Below are 18,583 nucleotides of genomic sequence, written 5' to 3' on the forward strand. Positions count from 1 at the left end.
AAGATAATAATGGACACAAAAAGTTATCTCATTAACATCGAAACTTTTTGTCAAATGTTAATTCAAGCAAGTGATAGTGGCATAGTTACTGTAATATTTATTGACATAAATGTTTCGATTTTGTGAATTGTCATTAGTTGTCAATTGTAATTTTTACTTTTGAATACTAAATTATGGCTCACCTAAATGAAACACAACGCATAGAAATATTAATTCTTAGCGGATGCGGAGATAAAAAAAGAACACATAACGAGGTATGCAATTTATTCAACGCAAAATATCCAGACAGACTCATCAGCCAATCAACAGTAAGTAAAATAGTCCGAAAATTTGGAGAAACTGGGCACGTTAAACATATTCCCAACGCTGGGCATCCTAAAATTGAAGGCAATGTGAAACTTGATATTTTATTAAATGTACATGACAATCCTCACAGTAGTTCAACACAAATGGGTGCATATGCTGGAGTTTCACAACGATCGGTATTACGTATTTAAAAAAAAGAAAAATACCATCCCTACAAAATTCAACTACATCAGGAATTAAACGACGACGATCCCGATCGCCGGCTTCAATGTTCTGAAATTATGCAGGATTTATGTATCCGCAATCCACATTTCATCAATCAAACCCTTTTTTCCGATGAAGCCACATTTTTTATACATGGTACCGTGGATCGTCAAAATTGCAGATATTGGTGTCAAGAAAACCCACATTGGATGGCTGAGTCACACACGCAATATCCTCAAAAAGTAAATGTATGGACAGGGATCATTAATGACAGAATCATTGGCTCTTTTTTCTTTAAAGAAAATCTAGCAGGAGAACGTTATTTAAGTTTTTTGAGAAATCAACTTATACCTGTCCTTGCTAACATGTATCCAAATGCCAATAATCCAAATCTACCTAGTGAAAATATCTGGTTTCAACAAGATGGAGCCCCTTCGCATTACGCACGTGAAGTACGTCAATTTTTAAATCATTGCTTTCCCAGGACGTGGATCGGAAGACGAGGTTTTATAGAGTGCCCAGCAAGGTCGCCAGATCTAACACCTCTAGACTTTTTCCTGTGGAGTTACATAAAATAAAAAGTTTATGTCAATAGACCCCAAAACGTACAGGATTTGAAAGATAGAATTAGGCATGAAATGAGTCTAATTACTCCAGAAGTCATCCGCAATGTACTTGATGAATGTGTCCGTAGATTCGCATATTGTCAAGAAACCGATGGATGGCATTTCGAACATTTAATTTAAAACATTTATTATGCATAATTTGGTTACTTTAAAGTACATTATTAATTAAATCATTAGTTGTAATTTAGTTGAATTTAAATTAAAAAAAAAATTGTTTTTGTACTCTTAAAAAAATATTTTAGTTAAAAATGTAATGTCTTTAAATAGAGAATTCAATTCTCCTTCAAATGAGATGTCGCATTATACCGATTTCTATTTAAAAAAAATTAACGATTACGTCACTACACCTACATCGGTGACATCATCCCTACTCCATGTACGTTATAACATGGGTATTTTATAGCAAAAATCGACCTGTTTCGGGATTTCCCTCAAAACTCGAAGGTTCTCGAAATATTGATAATATTCCATAATTTAGTCGTTCACTGTATAATAAATCAGTGCAAATCCTGGCCTATGCTGATAATATCAATATTGTTGGGAGAACGGAAACGCTGTACGTATATAAAAATAAGCACACGACCACAAATCCTACGACCACTTGTTAGAAAAAAACGACGTTATCGAAGCAGTGAACGAATTATATAAACCTGGGAGCGCTCTTTAACACTGAAAATACCGCAGAGATAAACCGCAGAATTTGCGCGGCCAACAGATGCTATTTTGGGATCAATCACCTCCTTAAATCCACAATTATATCGAGTAATACAAAAACAAAACAATAATACGCCCAGTCCTAACATATGGTTCAGAGACCTGGACTCTAACAAAAAATAATGAAAACATGTTGTTGCGAAAGAAAAATACCAAGGCGAATCTATGGAGCATAAAGACTTCGAACTTTATAGAATATACCAGGAACCTGATATCGTTAAACATATTAATATAGGACGTCTGAGGTGAATAGGGCATGTAATGCGGATGGAAAAAAATGACCCAGCTATAAAAACACTCCTTGATATACCCATTGGTCAGAGAAGAAGAGGAAGGCCTAGAAGAAGGTTCCTTGATAACATCGATGAAGACATGGGAAATATGGGAATATGTGCTTGGCGGACAAAAGCGATGTATAGAGACGACTGGAGAGAAATTCTTGAGGAGGTTTGGACCCATGCAGGGTTGTAAAGCCAGAATGATGATGATATTTTACAATGATGTAGTGAATAACACAAAATAAACCATTGTCATTTTAATATAAAAATTAGAGTTATTAACATATATTCTAAGTAAAAAAACTTTGTAACATTTTACAAATACAAGTGTTTTGATAGTTACAATTATTTTGTTTATTTTCAGAGATGGGTACGACGTTTGATGAGAACATGTGCTCTGCTAAGTCTGGCCTCTGTAAGTTGCAATACTCCAAAAACCTTTGAGAAATTTCATTTTATGCAGACTACCACCTTTTCTGTCGATGCTGTTGTTACAATTCTTTTTACATCTGAAATGATAGCCAAAATGCACATAAGAGGAATTCTGAAGGTAAGCATAAATGACTAAAAAACTTTTCCAAACATTTCTAATTTGTGTGTATTTGTTCCATAAGAAGTTGGAAATATTGGTTTTTTTAAATTGTTTGAAGAATAGATAAAGACTTTAGGTTTGAACATTCATTCTGTGCGATTGGTATTATTTGTTATTCGTGAATTTGTGAGGTAAGAATATCAAGGCATTAACTTGATTAAAACTTTAATTATTTTTTACTGTATTTCAAGATATTTTGTTGTTGTTTTTGTCAGGATTACTTCAAAATTAATCAATAAATGATTGAATTTATTTACGAAGTTAAGAAATATTTAAATTAATGTTTTATTCTTTTTTAAGTGCTAGTGATTTTATCCCCTAAAAGACTAAATATATTCGTTTTCTCGTAGTTTAAATAGTTAATATTAGTTTTGTTGTCATTATATGCCCAGATCTAAAAAATAAACTCAAAAATTATTGCAACATTCAAAAAACATTTTTTTGAACACTCATTATAGCAATTTGATTGAAAGGTTTTCACAGAATATTTTTCAACTTCGTAAATAAATTTAAATATTTATTGATTTATTTTGAAATAACCCCGATAAAAACAACAACAAAATACCCTGAAATACGTAAAAAATAATTATAATAATAAAATTAATAATATAAATATAAAATAAAAAAATAATTATAATAATAAAGTTTTAATCAAACAACAGCATAAAAAATTATCACTGGAAACGTTTTTCGAAAGAAATAGAACATGATTTTTACGGTCTGCAAAAGGAAATATGGCGATTCATAAGAGGTCAAAGAACGGAGGTAAAGGAACTAATAGAACCAAAACACATAGAAAAGGATACGTGAACAATTAACAACATCAATTAATAAAATTATAAAACACAATAAATTACCTGAAGAATGAAGAAGGAACAAACTAATTCTACTATTCAAAAAAGGAGATAAAAACAGCCAGAAAACTACAGAGGTACAAACTTGTTAAATACTACCCTAAAACTTACAATTAAAATTTTACAAGTATTAATAAATCAGAGGATAAGTTTAGCAAAAGAACAACAGGGTTTTTGTAGTGGAAGATCGTAAGCAATATTCGGTATAAAGCAAATTACTGAGAAATCACAAGAGTATAACAGACCAGCATTTCTGTGTCTGATTGACCTAAAGAAAGCGTTTGACAAAGTAAGACTTAAAGATGTAATCCATCTTCTGTATAATAGAGAACTTCCCCTAAATATTATAAAAACTATCGAAAACATCTACCAAAACAAAAAAATGGAAGTCAGAATAGATGGACAACTTCTATAGATATGGGCAGCGGAATAAGACAAGGTGACATTGAGGACCATGCTCTTCAATTTAATCATCGATGAAATCATCAAAAGCGTTAACAAAGGAAGAGGATGCAGAATGCGAAACAAAAAAATTAAAAATACTCTGTTACGCAGACGACGCAATATTGATAGCCCAAGATGAAGTTAGTCTCCAAAAACTGGTCCACAGATTTAACATAAGAGTAAAAGAATTTAATATGACAATTTCATCTCAGAAAACTAAAATAATAGTAGTCAAGAAATAATCAACCAGGTATAAAATTTAAATTGATGGCATCAGTACTGAACAAGTAATGGAAATAAAATACCTGGGAATTACACTGCCCAGCTATGGAGACCTGGACAAAGTAAGAGATCAAGAAGTACAAAAAGCAAAGAGACTGACAGGATGCCTTAATAACACTGTATGGTGAAACAGACACATTAACACTGAGATGAAGTCATGCATTTATAAAGCCAGTGTAACACCTATAGTGACATGTGCCTCAGAAACAAGACCCGACACACACAATGGCTACTGGAAACGGCAAAGATGAGAGTACTAAGAATTACAGAAAATACGCTGAGAGATCGAAAGAGAAATGAAGACATTAGAAGAAAATGTAACGTACAGTGTATACATGAATGGACACAAAACTTAACCCAACCTAACCTAACCTAACCTAACCAGAAAAAAAGAATGGAATAACCACATAAGCAGAATGGAGAGGAGACCCGTGTCGTCAAAATAGTAAGAGATAAGTCACCAATCGGCAAAAGAAGTATTGGACGACTGCGCAAAAGATGGAGCGATTACCTTCCATAGAGGTATTCATCCGCCAACGAACAATTATAATTGCTTATAAAGAGGAAGAAGAAGAAGAAGAGAAAATTTGTAAAATTTGATATTTATAAAATATATGAAATTTATAAAATTTCATTACAATGAAATTGCCAGTAGTTTCGGCAAAATCGTAAAAATCTACAGTAACATTTTTTTTCTTCAACGCTCTTATCTTGAAAATTGATGGAGTCGCAAAAATTTTTTATTAAGCAAACTCCAATTATTTTCCAATTTTTTGCCTATCCTAGAGACGGTGTTACCTTTTTTTGAAACACTGTGTATGATCTGAGATTCTCGGTAATTATATTAGCGCATCCTATTGTTCAAATATTAATTAATTTATTATTAATGGATCTAAGATTACTATAATTAAGAGTATTGAATAACAATTATCAAGGTTAGTTTTTATTTAAGAATAATATTATTTGAAGAAGACAATAATGATAATAAATATATTTTGTTCAAATGTTAATAAAACTGTTATACTTAAATACTTAATTTAAAATTAAGGTAAATTAAGATACTCTGTTAAACTCTGTCATTCTTTATTAGTTGAGTTTCATCCTTTTTTTTTGATCAATATGAGTATTAGAAATAATTTAATTATTTATCTTCTTGTTGTAGGGCGATCGACCTTATCTCAAAGACCACTGGTGCCAATTTGATGCAAGTATGGTGTTTTTTCTTTGGATATCGGTTATTTTGCAAGTTTTCGAAATGCTTAGCATAGTTCCACGATTCAGCTACTTATCTATATTAAGAGCGCCGAGGCCTTTGATCATGATAAGATTTTTGAGAGTATTTCTGAAGTTTTCTATGCCCAAATCTCGGATAAATCAGATATTCAAGTAAGATTCTTATTTTTATTTTCATTTATTATGAAAGTTGTTTTGGAAATTTTTGGATGTATTTGTTTCCTCGCCGAAATCTTAACCATTAACCACCAGAAGTACGTAAATAAGGATCATACTCCAGTCGTCAGAGACTAAATTGCCAGGGAACCTCTAAAAATTATACGAACAAGCTGATTTTTGCTAAGAATGTCAATTTCGGAACCTCAAAGAAGATACAAACTGTCTGGTTAAGAAATTACAGCAACTATGCCAATATTGTATGTCTGTGATTATTAAATATGACTTAAAAATTGATTAAAACAGATAAAGTGAAAATAAGTGACACCAAACAATCTAGTAAATTGAAATTAAATAAATAAATAACTAATAAATACTACTTCCATGCCGATACAATGATTATCATTTAGTGTTTTAGAAAACATTGGTAAACTGGTGATGTTCGTCGGATTTATTGTAACTATTTAACAATTAGAGAGAAAGTTGTTGAGGGGAGAGATACTAACAAATAAACTAGGAAGTAGGCATTGTGTAGATTGTTTTTTGTTATATTATTTAAAAGTTATTTACATTTATTCAATAGGTATATTTTGGAGATGTGTGTTAATTTATTGAATTATTTATTTAGAACAGACAGCTCTATTATATTAAATGAAGGTAGATATATAATTTGTGGGTGTGCCATAACTACAACTTGTCATTCAAAAAGACACAACAGACATTTAATTTTAAAGGGGGGCACTTAGTGGCACTACATCACTTCTAAGGAGAGGAACTGGTAAAAAATCACTGTTTGAAGTGAATACTTCTTATCGCTCGGTATGATGTTTTTGCACGGGCCAATAATTTTGATTTAGAAATATTTGTAGAAGTCCAACGAAAGTTTAAAAGCCGAGAAAATATGATGAAATTATAAGGTGAATAGTAAAAACAACAAATATTTTCACATGCAACCAGTTATATATGCTCCTTTGGATTGGCGTCACTAAAACGTGGTTATCTTCACGTCTATTTACTTTTTTTACTTTTCGTAATGGCTTGAGTTCGAGTCCCCTTCGACAAGACATTTTTGTTTTTTTAAATCCATTATAATGAAATATAATGATAATCAAAATGAAGTGTTAAAACATAAATATAAGATTATAATGAAAATGTAAATGATTTTTATTCAAATTTTAAAGAACTTAACTCTTTAAGTATCTCTGGTATTACCCTTGTACCACACATTTTCGCCAGAGTAAATGAGTAGTAGATTTGAGATGTGGCTATATCGGAGAATGCTTAAGATCCCGTGGACTGACCGAGTCACAAATGAGGAGGTCCTCAGAAGAATGAATAAGAACCGAGAGGTACTGACCACCATCAAATCTCGAAAGTTACAGTTCTTCGGACATATTATGCGAAATGAATCCAGATAAGCTCTCCTTCAAGCCATCCTGAAAGGAAAAATATTTGGAAAACGAGGCCCAGGAAGAAGAAGAACATTTTGGTTAAATAACGTCAGAATCTGGTTCAATACAACATATAACAAGATTGCCATGATGATCGCCAACATTCGTAACGGATAGGCACATCAAGAAGAAGAAATGAGTAGTATAAATCAGATTTCTGCCTACTTACATCTATACTTGTATTTTAATAAGTAATGCATAGATGGCTATAATATCGGAACGTTTACTCAACTTGTAAACATTGTAGTAATACAACATTTGTACCAGTGAATTCTAGTGTGCTTCTTTTTTGCAATTAGCACGTGACTGAATGTGTTTTGTTATTTTTTCTTCAAAATTTGACCATTATGGAGTGCTATAAAAGGTAAGTGTTTTTTTTATTACCAATATAAGAATACTATGCAATAGTTTCAGAATAAAAAAGATATATCAAAAGTAAATAAAATTGAAAATTATTTTCAATATAATACCTATTTTATAAAAATGTAACCTCAAACTTTCCTCTAAAATATAAATATTTATAACCATCACAAATATGCTAAATTGGTTTCGTATGTTGTGTTGGTCTTTTTTGTACATTTTTGTTATACATTATGAACCAATCTATTTGCGCTCAGCAAATATTTTGCACAATACCCCAACATGCATGTTTTTTTCAGATGTCCGAAAACTATTCTGATATACAGTATTGGAAGAGGGGCCTTACAACTGAATAGTTGGCCAAAATATTATATGATATAAGGATAATCAATTGAACATTCCGAGATTGAAGGGGACCCAGAGATACTGGGGATGTAGTAGAACCTCACACACCATCAAAAAGATCTTCTAGCAGAAGCTGCCGTCTACTCCGTCTGGAAGTGGTACAGCCAAAATAGACGTAGTAACTAGGCGACTGTCTAACAAGCCTCTACGTAGAAAAAGTAAAAAGCCGAAAGAGAAAGAAAAAGAAAAACCCTCTCAAAACAAAAATATGAATGCTTCATCATCAAGTGAAGATAAAGCAATTTTCGATGTTACCAATGATTTTAAGGAGTGGTCTAAATAACCAAGAATACATATTGAATTTAAAAATTGTAATTATGCAGAATTCAAGAGTTTGAAAGTGATACCGTCTGCTGAAGACCCAGTAAGTTTTTTTAATGTTTTTTTCAATGACACCTTACCACAATACATTGTAGAACAGTCAAATTTATATGCTGCTGAAGCCATCAAAAATTTAGATTTGTACTTCGAAGAATTGAACGCTTTCTTAGGAATTTTAATTCTAATGGGATTTAATAGTTTACCTTCTATCAAAAAATATTGGTCTGCAGATCCAAATTTTTATAATGAAAGGATTAATAATATTTTCCCTCTAAAGAGATTTCTTAAAATATTAAAATATATCCATTTGAATAGAATTTGAATAACCAACAAATACCGGCCAGAGGAACTCGGAAATTTGACAAGTTGTATAAAGTAAGACCTCTTATTCAAAAATTAAAAAAAAACTTTATGGAATATTTTTCTCCGAGCAGAAATATTTCAATTAATGAAATTATGGTTATCTTTAAAGAAAGGACTACTTTGAACCAGTATATGCCAATGAAACCCATAAAGAGGCTTATAAAAATTTGTGCAATGGCATGTGCTGAAACAGGTTACCTTATCAATTTTAAGGTATATCAAGGTAGAGAACCTGAACGGACTAACGAACATACTTCAGACTACTCAAAAGAAAATTGATCCAACATAAAGACAGTGGAATCAACAAATATTTAAAGAACCTCTCACCTGCAGATGATACAAACTATTCGCTGTGGAAACTAACAAAAAAACTTAAACACAACGAACAAATGAATATACCAATCAGGAAACAAAATGGCACTTGGGCTAAAACTGACATAGATAAAGCATATACTTTTGCAAATCATCTATGCAAGGTATTTCAACAGCATCAGAGGGAAGTCTCAGTTGAAGAAGAACAAGCTACCCATGAAGTCGTAAATGCACCATATCAAATGGCTTCACCTATTAAACCTGTTAAGAAATCTGAAATCAAAGAAATAATTGATAATCTGGAAATTAAAAAGTCACCTGGATATTACTTAATATCTAGTTTAGTACTAAAAAATCTACCCAACGAAGGCATAAGTTTAATTACTTATATATTTATTTCAATTTTAAAAGCAGGTTATTTTCCACTCCAATGGAAAGTTGCTCAAATTGTTCTTATTCCAAAACCTAATAAGGATCACACATAAATATCTTCATACCGCCCTATTAGCTTGTTGCCTATTATATCCAAAGTATTTGAACGGCTTTTTCTGAGAAGACTGGAGCTTATTTTATATGACAGTAATGTTTTACCGAATTATCAGTTTGGGTTTAGGAAACAACATGGTACTATCGAGCAAATTCATAGGGTGATAAAGACTATCAGAAATTCGCTTGAACAAAAAAATTACTGTACTGCTGCTTTTCTAGATGTCTCTCAAGCATTCCAAAATTAAATCTATATTTCCTCATCCCATAAGTTCACTTTTAAGATCCTACCTGACAGATCGATTCTTTCAAGTCAAAAGAGGTGGGGAAATCACTAACCTGTTTCCAATTTGTTCCGGAGTTCCACAAGGAAGCATACTAGGACCCGCCCTCTACTTAATATACACATCAGATCTCCTAACGACGACCAATACAACAATCGCTACATATGCCGATGACACAGTTATCATGGCTTCAAATTCTACAGCAGCTGAAGCAGCCCAGGTATTACAAAATCACCTACTTAAACTAGAGAGCTGGCTTAAGCTGTGGCGAGTCCAAGTTAACAGTTTAAAATCAACACAAATAACGTTTACTTTAAAAAAAGGTGTCGCGCCACCAGTTTCTATAAACAACACTCCACTACCAGTTAATACCGTCGTTAAATACTTAGGAATCCATTTGGATAGCAAACTTAATTGGGGCATCCACGTCTGGAAGAAACGCCTTCAAGTCATCTTAATCTACAGGAAAATGTATTGGTACATGAGTCGAAAATCAAATCTTAGCCTGGAGAACAAACTTCTGATATATAAATGTATTTTAAAACCGGTATGGCAATATGCAGCACAAATCTGGCGTACAGCAAGTAATAACAACATACAAAACTTCAACGTTTTCAATCGAAAGTACTGCGCCAGATCTGTAATGCCCCTTGGTATATTACGAACCACAGATTACACCACGATTTATAGCTACCAACAGTTTGCGAAGCAATATCTGCTGTAAACTCTGTATACAAGAACAGACTATCCTGCCATCCAAATCCGCTGGTCACGGATCTGCTCAACATTTCACACGTAAGAAGATTAAAACGACCAGCCCTTTGGACCTCTAGTAAATCAGGAGAAATAGAGCATAGTGTCATGGTGCGGTGAAATAAGAAGTTTCTATTCTGGTGTTTTCTAAATCTTTCCTTAATTTGTGTTTTTAGCCTTGTAATTCTCATATGTGTGTCAGTTATGTTTATCTGTATTAAACTATGTTAAGTGAAAGTTTAAATTAATTGTTATATCATAGATGATATTTATATTATATTTTACCTGGGTGCTCGCCACTGGGCAGCTTCCCACTATGTTATTGTACATAAATTAAACATATTGCTTATTGTTTGTAATGAGACAGATTACAATAAACATTGGATGTTAAATAAAAAAAAATACTTTAGGGGAAAGAGTTATACTGAATTTAATTAAAGTGTTGGAAAAAAGAGGACACTGCTTGTACTTTGACAATTTTTTTACCACACTTCCTCTTATGAATAAATTGTCAGAACTAGGTCATTTTAGTTGTGGAACAGTAAGACAAACACCAAAATATGTTCCAAAAGCACATTTAGTAGATGACAGAAAAATGAAAATGGGTGAAATTGATGGAGTTATCTGCAATGATATTACTATAAGTAAGTGGAAGTTGTTGAACTGTTTTTTTTTTGAAAACATCAAAAACCGGAGAACGAGAAAACATCCGTTGTCCTCAAGCCATTGTATACTACAATATGTGTATGGGCGGTGTTGATCGGTTTGACCAACGAATGTAGACATACTCAGTAGCTTGGAAAAGTTATCGATGGTGGATAAAGTTATTTTATTAACTTTTTGACGCATTCATAGTAAATTCTTACATACTTTATGAAGAATCCCTTAGGCAAAGTAACAGTAGATAAAAGCAATATCTCACCTTGAATATAGATCTAAATTGGCTACCAGTCTTATAAAAGATTTTTCTACGAGAAAAAAAATTGGGCAAGCATTGAACATGGAGTATTTTCAAAAGTCATTTGCCGCAGAAAACCACGTGAAGATGATTCCAGCAGTGCTCAAAAACGGGATTACAGAAACACAGTGATATAGAGTGCGTAGACTGTAAAGTGGCTTTGTGTTTGGATTGTTTTAAATCATATCATTCAAGTGCCTGAACTATTATTTTTATTATTATATTTTTGTTTGTTAATTACACTATTGTGCAATATTATTGTATTATTTAAAGTGTGACGTAGTAAAGTATTTTCTGTGACGTGATATCGTTTGTGATGTGAATGTTTAAATTCAGCGTTTTTTAGGCATATTTCAAATGCCACATATTTGTTGCTAAAATTCAAAACCAAGATTTAATGTTATAGGTTTTGAAGATTACTTGTTATAGAAAATGACGTCATCGAAGCAGTTAACGAATTTGTATACCTGGGAACGCTCGTCAATACTGAAAATGACACTACCGCAGAGATAAACCGCAGAATTTGCACGGCTAATAGATGCTATTTTGGGCTTAATCTCCTTTTTAAATCTACAGTTATATCAAGAAATACAAAAGTAAAACTCTACAAAACAATAATACGCCCAGTCCTAACATATGGTTCAGAAACCTGGACTTTAACAAAAAGTAATGAAAACATGTTAGGATATTTCGAAAGAAAAATACTAAGGCGCATCTATGGAGCGGTAAATGAAAATGGTGTCTGGAGAAGACGATACAACTTCGAACTCTATAGGATATACCAGGAACCAGATATCGTAAAACACATAAAGATAGGACGTCTAAGGTGGGTAGGCCATGTTATGCGGATGGAGCAAACCGACCCAGCTAGAAAAACGCTCCTTGATAGACCTATTGGTCAAAGAAGAAGAGGAAGACCCAGAACAAGATTCCTAGATAACATCGATGAAGACATGAGAAATATCGAAATACGTGCTTGGCGGAGGAAGGCGATGGATAGGGACGACTGGAGAAAAATTCTTGGGGAGGCTAGGACCCACACAGGGTTGTAAAGCCAAAATGATGATGATGGTTTTGAAGATTGGGCTTTAACGATAGAAATTCATAGCGACTGGTCAATGGAAGTCATAAATTTTATTGATCTCATGAGAATTATAACACTTCATTCGCGGAAAAATGCAAACATTGCATTCGAAAGCTGCCCTCTTCACTTTTAAAACCCTTTTTGATTTTGTAGATAGGATACTTTGATTAAAAGATATCTAATTTTTACCGTCGAATTGATACAAATTTTATTTCAAAAATAAAAAAAAATCATTTCGCGCGGGTAACTGACATTTGAAATCGTCGGACGATTCAATCGTTTTTTTTTAGAGAACCATTCATTCTAGACAAAAAGTGCGTACAGATTCATGATAAATCAATGTTTTCCGCCCCCTCCCCCTATGAGAAGGGTTTTGGGACAAAGCCCGGGGGAGGAGGGGCAAACTTTTTTGCACCTTTTTTAAGGTACTAAAATTGACGTTCTCAGTAAAATTCAGCTTGTTTGTATGATTTTTAGAGATCATATCTATGACGACTGGACTAAGAGCTTTAGAGACAATGGAAACAATGTATGATTTCCAAAATGTTCTTAAGTAGAGATTTCACTCCATCTAAAACCACCAAAAACAAATTAAAGATATAATGCCTATTAAACCTAAAGGCTTTGAAGATGATGCTCATGTCTATACTGATGCAGAAGGTGCGACACACTTTTGGGATAAAGAAATAAATATCTTGTTTTCAAAAGTAGATGAAAATGTTATGACAAGTTTTCAGATAAATTATGGATTTGTAGATACTACAAACACTGTAAAAAAAAAGAATGATTGTGGTAAATATACAAGAGAAAATTTAAAAAAGGAGAACGAATACCTTCAGACTTTACTTGGTTTCAACGTAACAAATCACAAAATACTAGTGTATATGTTTTAATCCTATATCCCATGAATTTTAAATATGGATACTAAAAACTTCTTGTTTTGACATAGGTCTAGTGATGAATTTAAAAATTCCTTTGAACAAATTTTTGAGTTGCCGCCCCTTTTTGGAAAATATGGAATGTGTACTAAGAGACAACAGACAAAATTATGCAATAAAAATAGATACATATTATATATTAAAAATTCAACATGTGAAAACTTTATTCTGTATAAAAATCTTTAAAACAATGAAAAGTTTTAGTAAACCGGGTTAGTGTTAATAAAATGGTCATTTTGGGTTTGGCGGTTTTACTTACAAAAGAGATGAGGTACGGGAAACAGACGAGAGGGAAGAGGAATCACCAACGATTTTTGAAATTAAAGTTGCAGTTAAAAAATTAGCCAGGAACAAATCACTCGGAATAGATAATCTCCCAGCTGAACTATATAAAGAAGGTGGCCAGAATACCATAATGGCATTGCAGCAGCCCTCCCCAATGATTGTAATATTGGAATACTTTGCACCATACACAAAAAAGAAGATATCTTTGAATGCTCTAACCACATAGGAATTACGCTTCTAAATGCAGTGTATAAAATATTTTCCACATTATTATGTCACCGTATGGCACCATATGCAGAACGAATAGTAGGAAAATACCAGGCTGGTTTCAGAGTTGGTAAATCGACAATTCATCAGATTGCAACCCTGAGACAAATTTTAGAAAAAACACTGGGATATGGCATTGATACTGATCACATATTTATAGACTAAAGAAATGTTCAAAGCAATGAAAGAGCTAGGAATAACATATCTGTTTGTAAATTTAACAAAAGTAACTTTTGAAAAAGTTGAATAGAAAGTACAAATTCAGAGGGAACTGTGTGAACATTTTAAAACAAAAACGTTAAAATTCGACAGGGAGACTCTCTCTCCAGTATATTGTTCAATTTGGCTCTGGGAAAAGTAATACGTGTATCACAAATCACAACTATTGGTTCAATATATAATAAATCAGTGTAAATCCTTGCCTATGCTGAAGATATCGATATTGTTGGGAGAACGGAAAACGCTGTAAGAGAGGCGTATATGACATTAAAAAAATCAGCTACAAAAATGGGTTTAATAATTAACACCAACAAAACGAAGTATATGAAAAAAAAGCACGCAACCACAAATCCTATGACCACTTGTTATAGAAAACGACGTCATCAAAGCAGTGAACGAATTTGTATATCTGGGAACGCTTCTTAACACTGAAAATAATATTACTGCAGAGATAAGCTGCAGAATTTGCACGGCCAATAGATGCTATTTTGGACTCAATCTCCTCTTTAATTCCACAATTATATCGAGAAATACTAAAATAAAACTTTACGAAACAATAATACGCCCAGTCATAACATATGGTTCAGAGATCTGGACTCTAACAAAAAGTAATGAAAACATGTTAGGATCTTTCGACAGAAAAGTAATGGAGTGTGGAGAAGACGATACAACTTTGAACTTTATAGAATATGCTAGGAACCAGATATCGTAAAACATATTAAGAGGACGTCTAAAGTGGATAGGGCATGTAATACGGATGGAACAAAATGACCCAGCTGTGAAAAGGCTCCTTGATAGACCCATTGGTCAGAGAAGAAGAGGAAGACCTAGAACAAGGTTCCATGATGATAACATCGATGAAGAGATGAGAAATATGGGAGTACGTGCTTAGCGGGAGGATAGAGACGACTGGAGAGAAATTCTTGAGAAGGCTAGGACCCACGCAGGATTGTAAAGCCAGAATGATGATGATGATGATGATTTTATTTACATTCAGAACATCATTTTGTTCCTGTATAACCAGAACTTCAATTTGTTCCTGATCAAAGATTTTATAGTCATTTAAAGATTTTACGCTATCACTAACGATATGATTAGCATTTTACTAGCCAACAAATGTTTTTTAGCTAAGATAGAGAGACATTAGGATATTTTATTGTTTTATTACAGTTAATCATTTTGGTGAATTGAACTTATGTCTAAAAAATAATTTTTGATACTTAATTGAATATTTTTATTACCTTTCAGGCGGTCGAGTCAGCAAATCTACAATGTAACATTATTTTTCCTCTTCTTCATGTCACTGTATGGCTTATTGGGAGTGCAATTTTTTGGAGAGTTGAAAAACCACTGCGTCACAGTCGATACTGCCGAACCAAAGTATACACTTTATTTTTAAATTTAAAGTAAGGTTGTTTTTGTTTGTTTATGTATAATTTTTCGATTTATTCGGCATTGTATGCGTTATATGCATCTGCAAAGTTTCATAAATTTCGTCCTTTTCAAATAATGTACTTATTTCCTATTGAGTTTTTCACGTTAAGAACGGAAGGCTACGTATTTCTATGGACGATAGAAGCGCGCCGATATTACGACGCGACGTGCACAAGCACGAATCAGGGTTGTATTTGTATTTTCTTTTGCACAGAAATTAAATAAAATTAATGTTTTTTAACGTAACTGACCAGAAGTGCCCATTGGACACACGAGATAAAAAGTAGGGAAAGTGATTTTAATTAAATAAATATTATTTACGAAGGATAATTTTATTTTATAATATTTTAATTATATTAACCCTTTCGGCCCTGACGGTGGCAATTACGAAGCCAATAATTCGGCACAGATATCTGTGATATGACTTATTTTATTTCAACATAATTCTAATAGAGGGCGGCTACAGTCCCTATATAAGATGATTTATTTGTATTTGAGTCATTTGGAATGTAAACAGGTTTTGTTGGTTTACTTGAAGTAATGGCTGGTGAATGTGATCCTTTTTCACCTGGTAAGTATTTGTTTTTTTGTTCTAATATTGCTATTGTGTTGAAAAAAACTTCATGTAGTTGTTGGTATTTACTAACTAACATTATGAAAAGTTCATTTAAGAATAAATTGTAATTGTTTTTGCATTTGCTTAAATTTTTATAGTCCTATAAAAGGCGTACGCAAATGCCACCAGTAGGTGGTAACGGTTACAAAAGTGGATTAAATAGATTAGAATTTATGATAAGATTTTAAAAAATGAATTCTTTTCAGATGAGGTTCCTACAATTGTATTTTACGGGAAAGGGAAAACTGAAGTTGATGTGACCCTTGTTCAAGCAGAAGAATCATTATCTGCCCTGAATGATGACGATGACTGTTCTGATATAGAAGATGATGGAGATCCAGATTATGGAGAGGCTGATATGTCAACATCAGATGAGGATGAAGTAGCATTAGAAAAAGAAGAAATTCCTCAAAAGACTAAAAAAGTGAAAAAACAAATAACTATCTGGAAGACTGGAAAAGTTGTACCTCCAAATGGTATTTTCGATCGATCAAGTGAAAGTAATTTAAGTTATGATGAAAGTGACAGTTCAGAAGACCATTCACCATTTGATTATTTTTCGTGCTATTTTCCACCCGAAATATTCAAAGAGTTATCTGAAAAAAAAAAACAAATTCTTATTCTGTTTACAAAAATAGTAAAAGTCTCAGTACTGATGAAAATGGGATACTCCGACTGGTTGCCCTGCACATTTAATGGGAATTATTAATTTTCCGAGGCTAAGACTTTATTGGGCTCCCCGTACACAATTCCATTTTATTAAAGATATCGGTATGCCCCGAAACCGATTTGAAAGTTTACGTAATCATTTACATATCTCAGATGTCAACATTGACAAGAATACGAATAATAAACTTTGGAAAGTGAGGAAAATAATTACCAGCTTTGAAAAACGTTGCGAAGAATTAATGCTTAAAGAAAATAACTGCATATATGAGACAAGTATACCATTTAATGGGCAATTTTCTCTGAAACAGTATATTAGAGGCAAATCAAATCCTTGGGGCATAAAAGTATTTAATTTTTGTAGTAAATCAGGAATAATATACCGATCGGTAGTTTATCAATGCGCACCTACATTATACCTATGTCAGTAGAAATGAACCACAATGCTACAACTTCACTTGTTCTATATTTATCGCAAAGATTGCTAGATAATTCGGGATATAAGCTCTACTTTGATAATTATTTCAATGCAATGGAATTACTAAAATTACTTCACACGAGAGGAATATTTGCTGCTGGAACCATTAGACAAAATGGCGTGGGAAACTATACACTTCGTTCAGAAAAAAAACTGAAATTATCAGGAAGAGGAAGTTCAGACTCGAAAATTACTTCCGATCAAAATACTATTGCAGTTAGATAGTTCGATAACAAAGTCGTAAATATGGCCTCAAATTTTATAGGCTTAGAGCCTACTGATATTGTCAAACGTTGGGATAAAAAAACAAAAACATACAAGTTGAACGTCCAGCAGTAATTAAACTTTACAATCAAAGTATGGATGGCGTGGATAAAAATTATTTCCTTGTACGGGTAATGTTTCACTATTTCAATGTAGCAGTGTGCAACTCATGGTTGGATTATCGCCGTGACAATCAAAATAAACCTAAAAATAAGAAAATAGATTTATTGGAATTCACTTTTTACGTTGCAGAAGCTTTAGCTTTCTCTAAAGCTCCACTGAGAACACCAAAAAGTGGTCGTCCTTTAAATAAGTCACTTGGAAGTTTTCCTAGAGATTCCCCTGAAAGTTCCCCATTTACGTTTGTAAAAGATAAACCTTCCAAATGAATGAAACAGCAACAACTTGTCAGCGAAGTGAGATGTGATGAAATTTCTCACTGGCCAATTCCTAGAAAAGGTCACGAACAGCGTTGCAGTTTTCACGGATGCAGCGGACGATCACGCACAATGTGTGAAAATTGTAACGTCTTTCTGTGTTTGTTGAAAGACAGAAATTGTTTCAAAAGTTATTATACAAGACGTCAATAAAACATAATATATTTTTATACATGCTTTTTCTGTAATAAAATATTATATATAATTTTATGTTTATTTATGCCTTAATAACCTCTTGGTGGCAGTTGCCACCAATTTAAAAATGAAAACTAGGGGTCAAAAAATTGTATAAAAAATATTTTCAGTATTATTTAGGTGTCCAATTAAAAAAAATATCAACAGGAAGATTTTACCTTTAAAAAAAAATTCAGTGCTGAAAGGGTTAACGACAAGTTAATTTCCACAAGGAAACTAAATTCCTGTAGTTATCTGTATAGCATGTATCACAAAAATTTTATTCAAAAAATTCCTTCATAAAAGGTATAATAATAAAAACCCTATCAGACTACATCA

At 32.7% G+C, this 18,583-nt stretch overlaps 1 protein-coding gene across 5 annotated transcripts in view; it reads left to right on the forward strand.

Moving 5' to 3' along the window:
- na (sodium leak channel non-selective protein na) overlaps positions 1–18,583 on the forward strand; it is a 99,998-nt gene that overhangs the window by 2,695 nt on the left and 78,720 nt on the right. For 4 of the 5 annotated variants that reach the window (XM_072537786.1, XM_072537787.1, XM_072537788.1 and 1 more), the window contains 3 exons: positions 2,493–2,678; positions 5,463–5,686; positions 15,424–15,555. In XM_072537786.1, coding sequence (XP_072393887.1) covers positions 2,493–2,678; positions 5,463–5,686; positions 15,424–15,555 — 542 coding nt within the window. Of the gene's footprint in view, positions 1–2,492; positions 2,679–5,260; positions 5,349–5,462; positions 5,687–15,423; positions 15,556–18,583 lie in introns of those variants that run through there. The other variant, XM_072537790.1, reaches the window with a different exon arrangement.

This window comes from Diabrotica undecimpunctata, chromosome 7, assembly GCF_040954645.1.
Source record: "Diabrotica undecimpunctata isolate CICGRU chromosome 7, icDiaUnde3, whole genome shotgun sequence".
Lineage (NCBI taxonomy): Eukaryota > Metazoa > Arthropoda > Insecta > Coleoptera > Chrysomelidae > Diabrotica > Diabrotica undecimpunctata.